The sequence below is a fragment of the Rhincodon typus genome, chromosome 9 (genome assembly GCF_021869965.1).
Source record: "Rhincodon typus isolate 14 chromosome 9, sRhiTyp1.1, whole genome shotgun sequence".
In the NCBI taxonomy this organism is placed as follows: Eukaryota; Metazoa; Chordata; class Chondrichthyes; order Orectolobiformes; family Rhincodontidae; genus Rhincodon; species Rhincodon typus.
Genome location: NC_063340.1, coordinates 18288175 through 18308551, shown reverse-complemented (window position 1 = coordinate 18308551; position 20377 = coordinate 18288175). Strand labels below are relative to the sequence as shown.

General features: G+C 41.9%; 1 protein-coding gene across 2 annotated transcripts in view; it reads right to left on the bottom strand.

Moving 5' to 3' along the window:
- The window catches only part of LOC109936544 (cystatin-F-like), a 32637-nt gene extending 12609 nt beyond the window's left edge, over positions 1-20028 (bottom strand). For both annotated transcript variants that reach the window (XM_048601130.1, XM_048601131.1), the window contains exons 1-3: positions 19929-20028; positions 15817-15986; positions 6636-6752 (exon numbers count right to left, since the gene is read on the bottom strand). In XM_048601130.1, coding sequence (XP_048457087.1) covers positions 6636-6752; positions 15817-15986; positions 19929-19992 — 351 coding nt within the window. In that variant the 5' untranslated portion in view covers positions 19993-20028. The remainder of the gene's footprint in view (positions 1-6635; positions 6753-15816; positions 15987-19928) is intronic.
- Between the last annotated feature and the right edge of the window lie 349 nt (positions 20029-20377).

Here is a 20377-nt window from a genome sequence, read left to right as displayed (position 1 = left end):
CTCAAGCCGCACCCCCATCTCCTACCTACTAACCTCATCCCGCCCCCTTGACCTGTCCGTACTCCCTGGACTGACCTATCCCCTCCCTACCTCCCCACCGACACTCACCTTTACTGGCTCCATCCCCGCCTCTTCGACTTGTCTGTTTCCTCTCCACCTATCCTCTCCTCTATCCATCTTCTATCCGCCTCCCACTCTCTCCCTATTTATTTCAGAACCCCCTTCCCCTCCCCCTTTTCTGATGAAGGGTCTAGGCCCGAAACATCAGCCTTTCTGCTCCTAAGATGCTGCTTGTCCTGCTGTGTTCATCCAGCCCTGCACCTTGTTGTCTCGGATTCTCCAGCATCTGCAGTTCCTACTATCTCTGAGTAGAGTCCCAACCTGTTTAGCCTTTTCTCATAAGATAACCCCTCCATTCTGGGGATCATCCTACTGAACCTTCTGTCAATTACCTCTAATGAAATGTTATCTTTCCTTAAATAAAAGGGGAAAGAATTTTACATTTTACCACATTATACTTCATTTGCCAATTTTTTGCTCATTTACTTAACTTATCAACTGCTCTCTGTAAATTGTTTGTACCCTGTTGCAACCTGCCTTTCCACCTATTTGTATCATCTGCAAAAAAAAGTTTGACTACCGTACATTCACTTCCTTCCTCCAAGTCTTTAATGCATACATTGTAAACATCTGTGGTCCCAGCACTGCTCCTGTGGAACTACACTGGTTCCAGGTCGCCAATCTGAAAAAGAACTCTATATCCTCACTCCCTGTTTCTTGTCCATTGGCCAATTCTCTATCTATGCCAATATACTACTTTTAACACTGGGCTCTTATGACAACTTTTGGTGAGGTACCTTGTCTAAAGCCTTCTGGTAGTGCAAATACAACATACCCACTGGTTCTCCTCTTCCACTCTGGTTGAGAATTCCTCAAAAAATTCGAATAAATTAGTCAGACATGATTTCTCTTTCACAAAGCCACGTTGACTTGCTTGATTAAATTATGATTTTTCAAGTGTGCTATTACTTCCTTATTAATTGATTCCAATAATTTTCCAAAAAATGGATGTTAAGATAATCGGCCTATAGTTACCTGCTTTCTACCTCCCTGCCTTTTGAGTAGGGTATCACATTAGCAGTTTTCCAGTATTCTGGTACTTCTCCAGAATCCAAAGATATTTGGAAAATTACAACCAATGCATCACTATCTCTGTAGGTACCCCTTTTAAAGATTCTAGGATGGAAGCCATCAAGGTCAGGGAGCTTACCTTCTTTAGCCTCATTAGTTTATTGAATATTACTTCTCTAGTGATAGTGATGGTACTTAATTCCTCACCACTTATTCTTCAACATTAGTAGAATTTTCCAAGTATTTGCCATCATAAAGACTGATGCAGAATATCTGTTCAGCTCCTCTGCCACCTCCTGTTCCTATCTCCCCAAATTCATTTTCTAAAGGGGCCTTTGTTCACTTTGACTTTTCTCTTCCATTTTATGTATTTAGAGAACCTTCTATCGTCAGGTTTAATATTCCTCAGTAGTTTGCCTTCATAGTTTAATATCTTTTCAGTCCTGTTTTGCTGGGTTTTGAATTTATTCAATCTTCAGCTCTATCACTGACTTTGGGCTCCCTACATGCTTTTTCTTTCAAATTTACACTCTCCTTAACGTCTTTGGTTAGCCAGGTTTGGCTTCCCCTCTCAGAATATTTCCTCCCTACTGGGATGTAGTTTTACTGAGAGTCATTAATTACCTCCTCAAATGTCTACCACTGCTTGCTTACTATCATTACTGCTGATCTGTCTGCCCTGTTAACTTTAGATAACGTTATCCCAATTTCATTGTAATGCCCCTTATTTAAATAGTTGTTTCTGACACAAATTTCTCACACAAACGGAATTTGATTATGTTATGATCACTACTTCCTAGGGGATCTTTTACTCTGAGGTCATTTATTAAACCTGCTTCATTACCCATTACCAGATCAAAAGACAGCCTGTTCCCTGGTTGGCTTCATGACATATTGCTCAAGGAAACTATCGCTAATGCACTCTATGAATTCATTGTCATAGCAACCCTTTCCAGTTTGATTCATCCAATCAAATTTAAGATTAAAATCACCCATAATTATTGCTTTATTCTTTTTAGATGAAATTATTTGTTGATTTACAACCTTTTCCAGAGTGAGTGCTATTTGGAGTCTGTACACAAGCAATGTCTTCTTTCCCTTGCTTTTTGTTTTAAAACTTTCCTCCAAATAGACTCTATATCATCCTATCAGAAATTGTCTCTCACTCTGTTCTCATTTTGTCTCTTATTAAAGTGCTATCCCACCACCTTTTCCATCAGCCCATCTCTCCAAACAGTCAAATACCCCTGAATTTTAAGTTACCAGTCTTGATCTCCTTGTAACCGACATTCCGTAATAGCTACGAGATCATATTCATTTACTTAGATATGTGCCGTCAGTTTGTTTACCTCCTTCTGAATGTTTTGTGATACAAAGCCTTTAAGTTAGTTCTGTTAATCAAATTTTCCTACACTTATGGCTCCTTGGTATACTAAGACAGTCACACGCTCTGTCCCTTCTTTTTATTTTCTGGTAACAATCATCCCATCACTAACTTACAGTCCTACCTTCTCCTTTACCTTTGATTTTTGTAAATTTCCATGCAACTGAACCCAACCCCTCCCCCCCCACCTCCTTTCCCTCAGCATGATTCAGGTGAAGCCCATCCCATTAGATCAACTCCCTTCGTCCCCACTTCAGGGGCTGATATCTCATGAATTCAAACCCATGTCTCCTATACTTCATCACAAACTCTCCATCCCGACCAACATCTTGGTAAACCTGAGATAGCAAGAACTGCAGATGCTGGAGCCAGAAATAACAAAGTGTGGAAGGAGGGTCCCGACCTGAAATGTCAGCTTTCCTGTTCCTCTTGTGCTGCCTGGTCAGCTGTGTTCCTCCAGCTCCACACTTTGTTATCTTGGTAAACCTCATCTCCACCCTCTCCAGTGCAATCACGTCCCTCCTATAGTATGAATTCCAGAGTTGCACAATAATCTAGCTGTGGCCTAACCAACCTTTATACAATTCCAGCATCATCTCCTTGCACTTAAAAATTTTAATGCCTTGACCAATAAAGGCAAGTATCCCTAAACCCTTCTTTATCTACCTGTCCTGGTGGACATGCAAACCATGGTCACTTGTTTCTGATTTACAGCTTCCACAGTTCTTTCTGTTTTATTAAGGTCCCTCAGAATCTTTCATCAAGTTCAACCATAAAGGCTGAAGAAACACAAAAGGGGTGGAATAAAGAAATGTAAAATTAAATGGACAATTAAGGAAATATAAATATGGCTACCTGAATTTTTGTTTTATTTGTATCAAAGTGGAGATGTCTCAGGTGCCGTGTGCAATTTCTGTGCAAGTACTGTCCAATACACCTGAAATCCTTCAATTTGAAGAAATGTTTAGTCACTGAAGGTGAACTATTGAAGACAGGAAATGCTTGTTTTCTTTTCAGTGGGAGGCCATAGAACTATCAGTACCAAAATACAATCCGCAATTACAACAAAAATAAAGTTATGGTCTCACTTACTTAGTGGCACAGAGAATTGATTTAATAAAAGCTTACGATTGCTGAGGAGTTGATAATGCCATAGGAGTTCAAAATCATGAGGGAAATGTTTGGAAAGCAGAAGCAGGATCATCAATAGGAAAACAATGTCAAACGACAGTTTTGTGATGCATTGATTGTCTGCATAATAATTACTTTGTTGTTTACTGGAGTTCAGTTGACATTTCAACATTGTCAGAGGATTTAGTAATTTCAGTCGTGATCAGTCAGACAAATTGAATGGAGGGGTGGGTTCTGCACTGTTGGAGCTTCCGCAGCAGCTAAAACATGTCAGGGTGTAAAATAGAAACTGGTGCAATCACCTTGAGCAATGGGTCTAAATTCATGTGCAGGCCACACCTGCAAAGGATGGTACATTTCCATTGCTAAGGGATATTATCGTTAAAAACACTTCCTAGTTCACTAGTTTATGGTCGCTCTCATCTTGGTCAACCTTACAGAAACAAACTTTATATTCCACATTTCTTAATTAAGTTTATGTTCATAGAATCATACAATACAGAAGAAGCCCTTTGTCCCATCAAGTCTATACCATCAAATGTATACTACACCATGAGCTAAAGGGGCTCCTGTAATTTAATGCTAGAGTCCCTGCCTCTGAGTCAGGAGACCCAGGTTTAAGTTTGAGGTGTGCAGTAACATCTCTGAACAGGTTGATGAGGAAAGTATCTACACCTTGAGCTATCTGGAGCATTTGCTTTTTTCTACTGTGGTGGTTGCTGCAAGAGATTCCTTCATGGAGTTTGGAAGGGGCTGGTGAAGTGATAGGCAGATGAGACAGGATAGCTGTCTTACCACCAGGACATTTTTCCTACAGCAGGCTGCAAGGGAGATTGGCTACCCACTGTGTGGAGATCACGTATTGTTCAATCAACCTGTTCAAAGGTGTTATTGACATGCCACTGGGGTAGGTGGGACTTGAACCTGGGTCTCCCAGCTCAGAGATAGGAACAGTACCATTGTGTCACAAGAGACCCCATTTCAAGGAGAGAGCTTAATCAGTTTATGGGGCTAATGGGGCAGCATCTAATATGTTGGGAGGTCATCATAGAAGTCACTTTCCTGTCCCATCCAGGAGGAAATCCAATTTATAGGTTTCACGATCCACAGCAGTGACCCTGGGTGGGAATGTCAGCCCCACAGTCCTAACTATTCCCTGTGGATAGACTTCCCCTCTTTCCCATGGGGCTTCTGTTCTCCTAAAAAGATCTGAAGGTGTTTCCAGTTTAAGGCCACACCCCCAGCCCTCAGTGGTGACTACCCCTGAACTTTCTGAACCCCATCATCTTTAATTAGAAAGTGTCAGGAGAAAAAATGATTTACTGAGGCGGCTATGCTGCCTCTATTCAGCCCAATTCTTACTCCAATTGTATCGAGCCTTGGTGAGACCACACCTGGAGTATTGTGTACTCTGATTCTGGAATGCTGGGATTGTCCTGTGAGGGGACATTGAGGAAACAGGACCTGCAATCACTAACTTTTAGATGAGGTGGACTTATTTAAGGATACAAAATTCTCACAGGGTCTGACGGATTAGCCGGAAGGAAAGTGGTTGCCTAGGGAGTCTAGAACTGGGGGGACAATCTCAAAATAAGAGGTAGGAGTGAGATGAGGAGCAATTTATTCATTTGGAGGACGCACTCTTTAGAATTCTATACCCTAGAAGCAGATAGGGCTCAGTCAGAGTATATTCAAGCCAGACCAATGGTTTTCTAGATATTAAAAATATCAAAGGATAAGGGAGTATCATTAGGAAAAATTGCGTCGAGGTTAAAGTTCAGCCATGATCTAGTTGGATGGTGGGGCAGGCTTGTTAGATTGAATGGCTTACTCTTGTTCCTCTATCCTATGTTCCTCTTGTCACCTCAAGGTCCTGAAGCCCATGGTGGAATTCAGGCCCATGTGTTTTGTGGCATTTTGTGAGGAACTGGGCAAGGCCACAAATTCTTGTTCAAGAAGGGAGGTGAAGTGATGGCTCTCAAGATGGAATGCTTATCTACATTTTAAAGGTACGCTCTTTCTTAACTGATAAGAGACTAACTTGACAAGGTGCAGTAAGAATGGCCTATAGTTTACTCGCTTGGTTACCTGACTGACACGTTCAGCGAAAGAAATCTGTTGAAAGAGAACTGACAAATGGAAGAGGTCCTTTTGTCCGGAGTGAAAGAGTTGACATATTCTAAAGGAAAGTCGAGAAGATTCTTCTCTGTGCTGAAGTGGGGTTGAGGAGTGCAAAGAGGTAACCAGCAGGAGCTTTCCTTGCCCACGTTTGACCTGATACCATGAGACTTTATGGGGTCCAAAATAAATGTTGAGCTTCCTCCTGACTGTTTACCACTATGCCTCCATCTCTGTGGGTCTGTCCTGCAGATGGGACAAGTCATGCCTACAGATGGTGATGGTTTTGTCTAGGATGTAGCGACTCTCACCAAATCCTATCTTACAGACAATGCCAGGCTGTTGCTTGTCTAGTCCATGAGGCAGTTAACCCATTTTATGCACTAGTTGTGATTTTGGCCCCCAGATGTTGGTAAGGGGGGACACTTCAGGGTCAATAATGCAGCATTTACTGTTTCTGTTTCTAGAGTCTTCATTGGTGTCAGGTGGTTCATCTAGTCCCATTCCTTTTGAGAATGTTTTCAGGGTTTGACATAAAGGAATAGTTTGCTAGTCAGTTTCAGAGGACAGTTGAGAGTCTAGAATTACATGTAGACCAAATAGGGTCAGAATGGCAGATTTTCTTCCATAAAGGGCATTTGTGAATCCAATGGGCTTTTATGACAATTGACATCATTAGACTTTTAATTCCAATTTAAAAAGTAAATTCCTTATTTGCCATGGTGAGATTCGAACTCTGGCCCAGAGCATTATCTGGGCTTCTGGAGTACTAGTTCATTGGGAATACCTTTGCCTTCCCATGTTTTCTTTTGTATAGACATTAGCAGCCTTCCAAATATAGGTTCAAGTAACAAGTGTAGAATTGTTTTACCTTAATCAGCGGTGGATGTGTTTCAAATGAACAGTATTTGAGGTTATATGGTTTTCCTTTACGACACACTGTTCTTCCGATATCAACGTAGAGAAAATATTTCAGACCAGCAACAACCTTTAAATGAAAATACGTCTTTTTTTAATATCTCCTTGGAACATAGCTGCTCAAGCATTATGTAAAATGGATTTATTCTAAAGTTGCTGAAGAAGTGCAACATTAATATGTAGAAAGAATGATCATCTTACTCTAAAGCATAAGCATTTCAAATCCTTAGATTCCTCTAATGTACGAGCAGGAAAATATTGGCAAAATGTTCATATATTTTAACAAAAAGACTAAGTCACACTTAGCTCCAAGGTAAACAAAAGGAAGTCATCATCAGGGCATTGTCAGTTTGATTGAAAGCATTAAATAACCTTTCCTTCTTTTGTCTGAAGCCGCTCATGCAACCACTTCCTCTATGTAAATATGCAGATGTAAAAACAACATTCATGCTTTTTCTGTAATTAAACTCACTGACCATTGTAGCTGCAGTAACTGCTCAGTTGTGCATCTCCAAAAAAGAAAAAAAAAACAACTTACTTTTCACAAATAACTGCACTTTGTGTCAACCCACACACATTGCTGCAATCATCTTCCCTTAATGATGGCTGACAATAGGAGCTCAAGGCCTTGAAGGTGGTGCAGTGGAAGTTTGCTGGTTTGGTAGCAGGGCAAGTTGATGTGCAGGGAACAACGAAGCTGACATTTTTAAGAGCAGAAAAAGGAACGGAGAAATTTAATACAGGTACTCAAAATTAAGGGGATTTTGACAGAGTAAAAAAGGAGATAAAACCCTTTCCACTGATGTTGAATGTCTACAGCCAGAGGATGCAAAATTAAGATAATTGGCAAAAGAACCAGAGGGGAAAATGCAAGTTACTTCTGCAGGGCAAGATAGGAAGCTTGGAAACAAAATCTGAATGAGTGGAGATGGAACTTCTGGCAAGAGAATTTGATTAGATATAGTACTTGAAACTGAAAGGTTTACAGGAATCTGGGGAAACAGCAGGGGAATTCTATCTCGTGGCAGCTCTTCTAAAGAGCAGGTGCAATTGGGTAAATGGCCTCCTTGAGTTCTGTAAAAAATCTGCCTGTCTAATTCTCTCAATGTCTCACTGACCCTGCATTTAAGTGCATTTTACTAGCTCTTGTTATCACCTGTGTAATGACATAACCGCCATTATGAAAATCCTCAGTCTCCAAGTTTTAACAACCTCAAAAACTTGCTTTTGACTGAATACTTGGAACACTGAATTCATAAAAGTTCATAGAGTCATGCCGCATCACAACAGACCCTTCAGTCCAACTTGTCCATGCTGACCAAGTTACCCAAGCTAAACCAGCCCCATTTGCTTGGATTTGGACCATATCCCTCTAAATCTTTCCTATTCATATACCTGTCCAAATGCATTTTAAATGTTGTAATTGTACCTGCATCCACCACTTGGTCAGGCAGTTCATTCCACAAACGAACCAATTTATTCTCTGACGGACTGTTGTTGGCTTAACCATCATGTTAACTTGCTATTAATTAATTTAAAACTAATTCAACTCTGTCTAAATAGTGACCTTTAATCCCTATGTAAACATCTTACTATAGTGTCACACAAACATTTCTGTGAACGTTATACAAGATTTCTGTTCCATAATTCAAAGTGGATAACGGTCAAATTTTGGAATATTCACATACAACTGCAGCAACCGGCCTGAGTACAGATAGAAAACAAGCTGAACAAGATACTGCAGATGATTTTGATTATCCTCTGGGAGGAGGATGACCATATTCATCACCTTGGACGCTTGGGAGGATTCTGGTTATATAGGTAACTGCAACAGCTGTTCGGTAACTGAAAAGGTTTGGTCCACATAGGACAGGATAATGTACTGTAGCCAGTTTTGCAAACAACACAAAAATTGGTGGAAAGGCAAGTTGCAAGAGGTATACAAACAGTTTAAGGAGATATTGACAGACTATTAATCCAGAAGCTCAGCTAATCTTCTGGGGATAGCAAGAACTGCAGATGCTGGGAGTCAGAGTCAATACAGTGTGGATCTGGAGGAACACAGCAGGTCAGGCAGCATCACAGGAGCAGGAAAGTCAATGTTCTGAGTTAGGACCCTTCATCAGGACTGGGGAGGGGGAAGGGAGCTCAGAAATAAAAAGAGGGAGGAGGATGGGTCTGGGGGCAGATAGGTGGGATGGTGACAGGTGGATGCAGGTAGGGCATTGTGGAGATTGGTCAGTGGAAAGGGTGGGGCAGATAAGTGAGATGGAAGATGGACAGATTGTGTCAGGTCAAGGAGGCAGGGATGAGAGGGAGGGCTGGGCATGTGGTGAGGCCAGGAGTGGGGAGATTTTGAAACTGATGAATTCTATGTTGAGGCCTTTGGGTTGTAGGCTCCCGAGGTGGAATATAAGATGTTGTTCCAGCAACTTTTGTGTGGCCTCGTTATGACATTGGAGGAGGCCCAGGATGGAGATATTGCCATGGCACTGGGAAGGGGAGTTGAAATGGCGGAGTTGAAATGGCTGGCATCTGGAAGCTGGTGTTGATTGGAGCGTACCGAGCATAGATGCTCCGCAATTCAGTCACCAAGTCTGCGCTAGGTCTCTCCGAAGTAGAGGATGCCACATCGGGAGTAACAGATACTGTAGACCAGGTTAGAAGATGTACAGCTGAATCCTTGTCAGATACAGAACGATTATTTGGGGCTTTGGATGGAGGTAAGAGGGGAGGTGTAGGGGCAGGTGTAGCACTTCCTGTGGTTGCAGAGAATGATGCTGGGGATGGTGGGGTTAGTGGGGAATGTGGATCGGATGAGGAGTTGTGGAGAGAGCGGTCCCTATGGAAAACAAATGGAGTGGGGACCCGGGTTTGAATCCTGCCACAACAGATGATGGAATTTGAATTCAAGTAAAAAAAAATAATCTGGAATTAAGAATCTACTGGTGACCATTAAACCGTTGTCAATTGTCAGAAAACCCCTCTGGTTCACTAATGTCCTTCAGGGGAAAAAATCTGCCATCCTCACCTGGTCCAACCTACATGTGACTCCAGACCCACAGCAATGTGGTTGACTCTCCATTGGCCTCTGAAATGGCCTAGCAAGCCAATCGCCACAAAGTCTCAAAGAAATGAAACTGGACAGATCACCAGACATCGACTTAGTAATCGATAAAGACAAGGACAGAAACAGCCTGGTCGATCCTGCAGGGTCCTGCTCACTAACATTTGGGCGCTGGTGCCAAAATTGGGAGATCTGTTTCACATACTAGTGAAGCAATAGCCTGATATAGTCATACTCACAGAATCATACTTAACAGACAATGTCCCAGACACCACCACCACAATCCCTGAATCTGTCCTGTCCCACCAGCAGGACAGACCAAGCAGAGGTGGTGGCACGGTGGTATACAGTTGGGAGGATGTTGTTCTAGGAGTCCTCAACATTGTCTCAGGACCGCATGACATCTCATGGCTTAAGGTTAAACATGGCCAAGAAAATCTCTTGCTGATGAATCAGTATCCCTCAATGTTGAGCAACAGTTGGAGGAAGCACTGAGGATGGCAAGGACACAAGTTGTACTCTGGGTGGGGAATTTCAATGTCCACCAGCAAGAGTGGCTCGGCAGCAGTACTACTGATCAAGCTGGTCGGGTCCTAAAGGACATAACTGCTAGACTGGGTCTGCGGCAGGTGGTGAGGGAACCAACAAGAGGGAAACACATACTTGACCTCATCCTTACTAATCTGCCTGCTGCAGTTCCATCTGTCCATGATAGTATCGGTAAGAGTGACCATCACACAGTCCTTGTGGAGACAAAGTCCCGCATTCATGTTGAGAACAACCTCTACTGTGTTGTGTGGCACTATCACCGTGCTAAATGGGACTGACTTCGCACAGATCTAGCAACTCAAGACTGGATATCCATGAGGTGCTGTGGGCCATCAACAGCAGCAGAATTGTACTCCAGCACAATCTGTAACCTCAGCTCGGCATATCCCCCACTCAACCATTACCATCAGGCCAGGGGATCAACCCTGGTTCAATGGAGAGAGTGCAGGAGGGCATGCCAGGAGCAGCACCAAGCACACCTGAGGAGGTGGTATCAACCTGGTGAAGATACCAAATAGGACTACTTGCATACCAAACAGTGAAAGCAGCAAGGGATAAACAGAGCTAGGTGATCCCACAACCAACGGATCAGATCTAAGCTCCGCAGTCCTGCCACATCCAGTCGTGAATGGTGGTGGACAATTAAACAATTCACTGGAGGAGGCGGCTCCACAAATAATTGCCATCCTCAGTGATGGAAGAGCCCAGCACATCAGTGCAAAAGATAAGGTTGAAGATTTTGCAGCAATCTTCAGACAGAAGTGCTGAGTGGATGATCCATCTTGGCATCCTCCAGTGGTCCCCAGCATTACAGATACCAATCTTCAGCCAATTTGATTCACTCCATGTGATATCAAGGAACAGTTGGAGATATTGAATACTGCAAAGCCTACCAGCCCTGACAACATTCCGGCAATAGTACTGAAGACTTGTGCTCCAGAACTTGCTGCTGCCCTAGCCAAGCTGTTCCAGTACAATTAAAATACTGGTATCTACCCAACAATGTGGAAATTTGCCCAAGTATATCCTGTACACAAAAAGCAGGACAAATCCAACCCGGCCAATTACCGCCCCATCAGTCTACTCTCAATCATCATTAAAGTGATGGAAGGTGTCAGTAACAGTGCTATCAAGCAGCACCTCCTCCGCAATAACCTGCTCAGTGATGCCCAGTTCGGGTTCCGCTCGGGCCACTCAGGTCTTGACCTCATTACAGCCTTGGTTCAAACATGTAGAAAAGAGCTGAATTCCAGAGGTGAGGTGAGAGTGACAGCCCTTGAACGTAAGGCTGCATTTGACCAAGTGTGGCATCAAGGAGCTCTAGCAAAACTGGAATCAATGGGTATCAGGGGGCAAACTCTCTAGTGGTTGGAGTCATACCTGACGCATAAGAAGATGGTCATCGTTGCTAGAGGTCAGTCATCACAGCTCCAGGACATCTCTGCAGGAGATCCTCAGGGTAGTGTCCTCAGCCCAAGCATCTTCAGCTTCTTCATCAATGACCTTCCCTCCATCATAAGGTCAGAAGTGGGGATGTTCGCCGATGATTGCACAATGTTCAGCACCATTCGTGACTCCTCAGATACTGAAGAAGTCTATGTTCAAATGCAACAAGGTGTGGACAATATCCAGGCTTGGGCTGACAATAGTAAAGTAACATTCGTGCCACACAAATGCCAGGCTATGACCATCACCAGTAAGAGACAACCTAACCACCGCCCCTTGGCATTGAATGGTGTTACCATCACGGAATCCCTCATTATCAACATCCTGGGGGTTATCATTGACTAGAAACTCAACTACATAAACACAGTGGCTATAAGAGCAGGCCAGAAAGGTAGGAATACTGCAGCGAGTAACTCATCTACCCGACTCCAAAAAGACTGTCCACCATTTACAAATGCACAAGTCACGAGTGTGGTGGAATACTCCCTCAGTTGCCTGGATGAGTGCAGCCCCATCTACACTCAAGAAGCTGGACACCATCCAGGACAAAGCAGCCTGCTTGACCGGCACTTACATCCACAGGCATCCACTCCCTTTACCACTGATGCTCAGTAGCAGCAGCAGCAGTGTGTACAATCTACAAGATACATGCAGAAATTTAGCAAAGATCCTCAGACAGCACCTTCCAACCCACAACCACTTCTATCTAGAAGGACAAGGGCAGCAGATATATGGGAACACCACCACATTCAAGTTCCCCTCCAAGCCACTCACCATCCTGACTTGGAAATATATCACCGTTCCTTCACTGTCGCTGGGTCAAAATCCTGGAATTTCCTCCCTAACGGCATTGTGGGTCAACCCTCAGCAGGAGGATTGCAGCGATTCAAGAAGGCAGCTCACCACCACCTTCTCAAGGGTAACTAGGGACAGGGCAATAAATGCTGGCCAGTCAGCGATGCACACATTCCACAAATGAATTAAAAAAAAAACTAGATACACAAGAACAATTTGTCAAATGGAGTACAATGAGAAAGAAACCAAAGGAAGTTGTTCAGTTTAGAAGGGAGAACAAAAGATCAAGCATTATTTAAATGGAGGAAAATCTCCAGAGGGACTTGGGGATACTTGTGCATGATATACAGAAAGCTGGCACACAGGGGTATCAGGTAATCAGGAAGGTTAATGGAATGTTGGCCCTTATTTCGACTGGGTTGGATTATAAGAGTAGAGAAGTCTTACTGCAGGTGTACCAGGTGCTGGTGAGACCACATCTGGAGTACTGTGGGCAGTTTCAATCCCCTTATTTAGAAGAAAGATTATTTCATTGAAGGCAGTTCAAGAGAAGGTTCACTAGGATGATCTTTTTCATGGAGGGATTGTCTTATGAGTAAAGGTTAAGCAGGTTGGAATTCTACTCATTGGAATTTGGAAGAATGAGAGATGATCTCTTTGAAACATATCGGATTCTTAAGTGTTTGACAGGGTAAATGCTGTGAGGATGTTTCCCCTCATGGAAAAGTCAAGGACCAGAGAGCATAGCCTTAGAATAAAGTGGTGCCAATTTAAGACTGAGATAGGGAGGAATTTCTTCTCTTAGAGATTTGAGAGTCTTTGGATCTCCTTGTCACAGAGACCTGTGGGTGCACAGTCCTCGTGTATATTTAAGACTGAGAGATAGATAGATTCATGATCAGAGGGAAAACATAAAGGGTTACAGGGAGTATGCAGGACCACGGATGTGAGCAATGTCTGACCAGCTATGATCCTATTGAATGGCAGAACAGGCTGGAGGTACTGATTAGCTTTCTCCTGTTCCTATTCTTTATGGATACCACAGATGACTTCATTTTTGAAGAGTTATTTACCTGGGATTTCCTTTCCATTTTCTCTCTGCTTCTGACATGCATGTGGTTTCAGGAGAGGTCTCATTTTTAAATTTTGTTGCACCAGACAGTGATCATACGGGAGCTTCTTCCAATACTCAAAGTCATTACCAAAACTTCAGATTGTAGCATCTCCTCTGGCCACCATGACAACACATCCCAGACTCAATACCTTCATAGAAGATTCATTTTGGCAAGTGAGTGTCAGGCACTCCAGTTACAGAAACAGTGTCTCACTCAGTGTTGTGGCTGAGTCAGTCTAGATGCTTGACACACGAGTTCAGTGGGTAACTCTGAGACCTGGTATTTTGACTTACAAACTAATTTTCAGAAGCCTCTGAAGGCAACCCAAGTAAAAAGTGGTTGAGTTTCTTAGCATGACCCAATATACGACTTAACTCCGATGGAGAGGGAGAGAAACAAAAAGAGGGAGAGAGAAAAGGGGAGAAAGACTAAAATTTTGGGCTTGAGATAGCACATTCCTGGGGCAGGCTGGACATCACTTCAGTTTTCTTCATACTAATTATAAGACAAAATTTGTTGCATGCTTTGGAAAACAAGTCAGTCCGGCTCTGAACTGGCATCTACTGTGCAAACATTGGCAAACAATAAGTCATGATGTACGTCCTTGGAGACCTTAATCTTTATTGAGTCATCTCTTGAGCTCTTGTTCGCACGTCTCATCTCAATGGAGTGGAGTTACACTCCTGTCTGATTGCTCCAAGATTGGCAAGTTCCTTTCTGCTGTCTCCATTTCTGAGGAACAGTCACCGGACCTGAAACGTTAACTTTATTTTTTCCTTCACCGATGCTGCCAGACCTGCTGAGCTTCTCAAGCAACTTTGTTTTTGTTCCTTTCTGCTTATGCAGGCGGCAAATGAAGGCATCTTTTTATTCTTGTGGGATGCTTCCTTGCTGCTACAAAGACTGAAAAAGCTCAGTGAACCTCTTGACCACGTGCTGACCTCTATCTTTGTAGATAGCATCAGCTCTTGGAGCTTGGCCATTTGACAGGAATTTGATCTCTTTTATGTAGCCTCTGATAGCCTTGGACAGACATTGAGAGAGCAGCTTATAGAAACGTGTGGCAGTATATTGATTGCTTCTTTGTTGCTGGATGAAGGATAATTGAGGATGTGGTTAAAGAGTTCTGCCTATCTTCCGAGAATTTGTACTTTCTGTAAGCTGTGTTGACCTGTTAGCATGCAGGATCAGTAATGAACCAGCAGGCTGGTGCCTGTATAAAAATCACATTCATCAATTGATACCCACTGTTCAGAGTCTGTATATGACTGACATTAAACTGCTTTCTGATTCATCCAAGTGTCTTGCTTCTGAGCTTTGAAAATTATTTTACAGGATGTGGCGTTGCTGTCAAGTTCAGCATTTGTCACCTATCCTATAACTGCCCTTGGTGTGAGTGGTTCACTAGAGTATTACAGAGGTTGCTAAGGCTCAACGACAGTGCTAAAGTCCTGGAGTCACATATAGGCCACACCAGATAGCAGATTTGAACCAAATGAGCTTTTCCAACCAAAGAAGCTAGTAGTCATGGTCACCATGATGGAAACTAGATGTATGAACGGAATTTACATTTCACCAGTTGCCATGGAGAGATATGAACTTACTTCCCTTGAACATTTAGCCTCTGGAAAACTTATTGGGCAACGTTACCACTATGCCATGACACCTCCAAATCTTACTCTGGACAGTTCTGCAGATATTTTGGTAGATATGGCCCTTGAATAGTGATGAGTTGCCATTCAGGAAAACTCGAGAGGTGATATATTTCCTCCAGTAGTTTCTGGATGACTCCATTGTTTTCAGCAAAGTGATTTTGATGCTTACGAGTGGGTAGGGGCAAGGACCTCTGGAACAGTGGGATGTATTGTAACCCTGAAGGGTATCCAGTGTTACCCTTCCCTTATACTCATATTTCAGGTGATGGAAATCAACATGCTGGATGTACAGGTACTTATCCATAAATATGTTTCTTTGAGATCCTGTGGTTCCTTAACAAGCTCACCACAAATCTTATTTAAACTGTGTCACTGCATCCAATTGTACAGTCGTGAATCTCTGAATTGTGTGTTCTTCTTCTGGACTGAGTATTCTTGGTCAATTTCAGAAGAATGGAGGAATTAAAGGTTGCTTTCCCTACAGCACTTAGATATGGCTCTTCTTACCTGAACTTGTGCTTTACGTATCTTCTGAACTTTAAACAGGAAGATGTCATTTGATTGGTTGTTGTAACCATAGATTGCAATTAAGGTGGCATTTTGAACACCAGAGTCAGTGGTGTTAACATCTCTGAGAAATCCTGGTCCAACTGGTGTCTTTTCTGTCATGCCAACAGCTAGAATACACAAGAAACAGTCATGAACAAAGTGGGAAATAGAGTCATAGAGCCAGAGATGTGCAGCATGGAAACATACTCTTTGGTCAACTCGTCCATGCTGACCAGATATCCTAAATTAATCTAGTCCCATTTGCCAGCATTTGGCCCATATCCCTCTAAAGCCTTCCTATTCATGGCCCATCCAGATGCCTTTTAAATGTTGAAGTTGTACAGCCTCTACCATTTTGTCTGGCAGCTCATGCCATACACACACCACCCTGTGTATGAAAAGTTTGCCCTTTAAGTCCCTTTTAAATATATCCCCTCTCACCTAAACCTATGCCCTTTAGTTTTGGACTCCCCAACCCTGGGGGAAAGACCTTGGCGAGTCACCCTATCCATGTCCCTCATGATTTTATAAACCTCTAAGGTCAACTCTCAGCCTCCGACGCTCCAGGGAAAATATCCCTAGCCTATTCAGTCTCTCCCAATAGCTCAAACCCTCCAACCCTGGCAACATCCTTGTAAACCTTTTTGAAACCTTTCAAGTTTAACAACATTTGTCCTGTAGCAATGGGTCAACTTACTTCGGCTATGCAACAAAATTATGTGCTGTTTTATCACACCATCAAGTTACAGAGCTCAGATGCTTCACAAAAATAAAAAAGAAAGAGATTACTTATAATCCTCTGAGTACTTTTTTTTAAAATCAAAAAATATAAAAGAACAGAGACAGTAGAGATGAGATTTACTGTAATGATACCGAGAATGTAGGACCTTGGTTCTATCGGAAATGACAATGGTTGAGATGGTTTTCCTCCAAGCAGTGTAGGTTAAGGAAATTTAAGTTTGAGCACCTTTATTCTGTTTTTTAAATGAGAGGTTTTGACAAGAGTATGCAAGAAAAAACTGTTTCAATTGGCAGTAGGATCACTGAACAGAGGGCACAGGTTTAACTGATTGTGAAAATAAATAGACATAAAGGTACAGTGAGGAGACCACAAGTCATAGGATGTAATAATTAATCCATCCCATTACAATATGTACTCTCATCACTCAGAACTGTATCAGATGCCCCAAAAACTATCCCAAGGCCAACAGTGGGTTCCGTGTAGCTGCTGGTAAAGCTCAGCAGGTCTTGCAGCATTGAGAAGAGAAATCAGAGTTAAAGTTTTAGGTCCGGTGATCCTTCCTCAGAACTCTGAGGTCTCTTCATGAATGCTGCCAGGCCTGCTGAGCTTTTCCAGCAACTTCTGTTTTTGTTTCTGATTTGCAGCATCTGCATTTCTTTCGGTTTTTAATTAGTGGGTCATGTGTCTAGGACACAAGCCTGTTAACTAAGGAGCTGAAGTTACATTCCTGTACATCAGAGGGCGCAAGCACTGGCAATCGCTGGTGGCTTACTTCCCTAAAGCATTTATCTTGGTGAATGACCCCAATGTCTCCAGCAATTCTAATTTGTTGCACATCTTTAAAAATGGGTGAAAAGTAGGTTCTGGCAGATGCTTAGCAATCAGAAGTCTTAAAACTACCTCAACCAAGCTTTGATGAGATCAATAAGTCCTGTTGAGAATGAACATTCATCAACTAAGCTGGAGAGATCTGTTTCTAAATGTATATCTGTTGCTTTAATTACATAACTTTCTGCCTCAAATTGTTCTGTCCCCTAAAATTTCCATTGTTCAGATCTACTGCTTTTGCACAGTCTAGCAGAACGAGAACATTGTCAACCGGTGGAATTAAAGATCATTAAAGGTTTCCCACCCTCAACCCATTCTCCAAATATTTTTGGAACAGGTACAGTATTCAAATAATAGAAAAAAAAAGGCCAACTTAATATCCCTCTTGTTTTCTTCTCAAGATTGCTTGCAGCAGTAAGGAGTAACCTTCAATCCCTGGAGAGTGCAGAATAATCCTGAAAGGTTTTCAATTCCATCTCTGATGTAAGAGCTGTGTATATCCTAACTGGTACCAAATCCCATTCACCCAACGCCACAATTCAACCAAAAGATCTGTTTTTACACTGTAAACTCTAATATGAGTGGAAGCAATCTTGGCTGAATAGTAAGAATACACAGGGGCGAGGTGGAGGGTAGAAGCAGAAGAGTTTAAAAACAAGCAGACAATAAACAAAAATCTTGACTGAACAACAAATTAAAATAATTGATATAAATTTGCAAGCTATGCACAGCAGGCTAAACAGATTCTGAATAGTGTGAGACATTCAGTAGAATTAGTCACAATTAGTGGTTTTGGAGGGTTAATTACAGGCTTATACTTCCTGCTGTAGATAATAAGGTATGTATTACAGCTGCAAGTGTAGATTAAAGTTTAGAATGTGATTTTGAAAGAAAATTAATCAAATCTCTACGTCCTGTTTATAGATTAATGTGCAAACTGTCAACTTCTGGATTTTCCTTTTTTTGGAAATAGGGCAACAGTCCACTTCTGCTGTAGGACACAAATAGCCTGATGAAAGAATAGTTCTCATTAAAAATAGTAACTATTCAAACAATTCAACTATTCAAATGCATCACCAGTGAATTATAAGAATGGAAGATGGACCCGCATCTTTAAAGTAGTTGCTTGGGGAGTACAGAACTTGAATATTGCTTAAAAGAAAACCCTGAAGCTTTTCATCTTGAACTCATCAGAATAGAGTCAAAAGTTTACGCTCGCGGTTTTGTATTCTTGCAATTCTGTCCTGACTGAAAGATTAAAACTGGCAACATGTCTTTTCTTTTAGCAATATCTTCTCAATCTTAAAAATAACTGCAGTGGTGACAGGAGAGGGGATTGTTAGAACAAAGCAATGGAAACTGAGAGTTACTGAAGTTATGATTGAGTCTACAATGTTCATTGTTGTCAGGAGATCCACAGCATGGAAACAAACAGGCCATTCAGCCCATCAACATCAATGTTTATACTTCAAATAAGCCTCCTTCAACTACACCTACTTTGTCTCTGCATCATTGTATTCCCTTTACACCCCTTATAGACAGGAGTGCATTGAGCTTCAACTGTTCCATATAGCCGCAAGTTCCACACTCTTGCCATCTATCATATAAAAGAGTTCTTCCTAAATTCTTTATTTGGCTGGTTTGAAACATTTATATTCTTTTATTTTGGATTCACCCACAAATGGAAAGATAGTCTTTACATTCATCAATTTTAACTCCATTCACCTTTGCATGAAAATCATTCTTTGACTAAAGATCAATCCCAAGCTCCTGAACATTATCATAGATTATTAAGATACATGAGACTTCTGGGCTTTGCTTTGCAAAGCAATAGAAAATCATTACATACAATTCAACTTTTTCCATTATCTTGAAGCAATGCACTTAGTTGACTTTTCTTCCAGTATTACATTGTTTTGGGTTGAGCTGTTAGCTTGTTTCCATACTTCAAAGGGTTAGCATTTTTAACCAACATTTAAATGCCCAAGGAGAAGACACATGTAATGGAAAGCTGACAAGATACTGCAGACCAGTAGCACATTTTATCATATGAGTTCAGCACACAACTAGTTGGAAGAGAGGGGGCTAAGGGAAAAACTAAACAGAATAGCAGTGGGTGAAGTATCATTTTAAAAAGTGGCTATTTGAGCACTTTCAAATGCTCTAACTAAACTGGACATAAACTTGCTGCTTTGCTGATAGTGATTTATGGGGCTGACAAAACCAATAAATTCAGGCTGCTGGAGCTAGAGCAGACATCACTGATAAAACCTTTGGTTACCAGCTTCCCAAATGATACAAGTTTTAATGAGCTGCAGCAGAAGCCACATCCTCTCCAATTCAATGCAAATACCACATTTAATTTTGCTGTGACACCTCTAGGTCTGCTGCTGCCTCTGTGTTCTCCACCAAATTCAACGATTGCGCAGATCACAATACCTTCCAATAAACTAATCACACCCAATATTTAAAGATACAACAAGAGATATTGGTTACTTGCCATCAAAATGGACCAAACCAACAGCAAACAACACAGAGAGAAGCACTTGCAGCATTGTGCTCATTTATTAGTCAATCTTGCTTCTTACATCCTTCTGCCTCTGCCTTTTGAACTTCTCCTTTCAAGTCAGGGGGTGTCACCCACATCTTTTCCCTCATTTGGTGTTTCCTGATTACAATCTTAGCCTTTGTCCAATTAGGGCTTTGCTTTGAAATTCTGGCTTCCTTATTGGTGAGTTTCTGCGACGATATTTCAGAAACTATAGTGGTGACATGAATTAACTCAAAACCTACTGGCATGCATGGAGTTAAAATTGGGCCTAGTGTTTTGCATAGACTAGGCTTGTACTCTCTCGAATACAGAAGATTGAGGGTGATCTAATTGAGGAGGCTAAGATGATTAAAGGATTCGATAAGACAGTTAGACATTTCTTGAAGTGAAATGTTAAC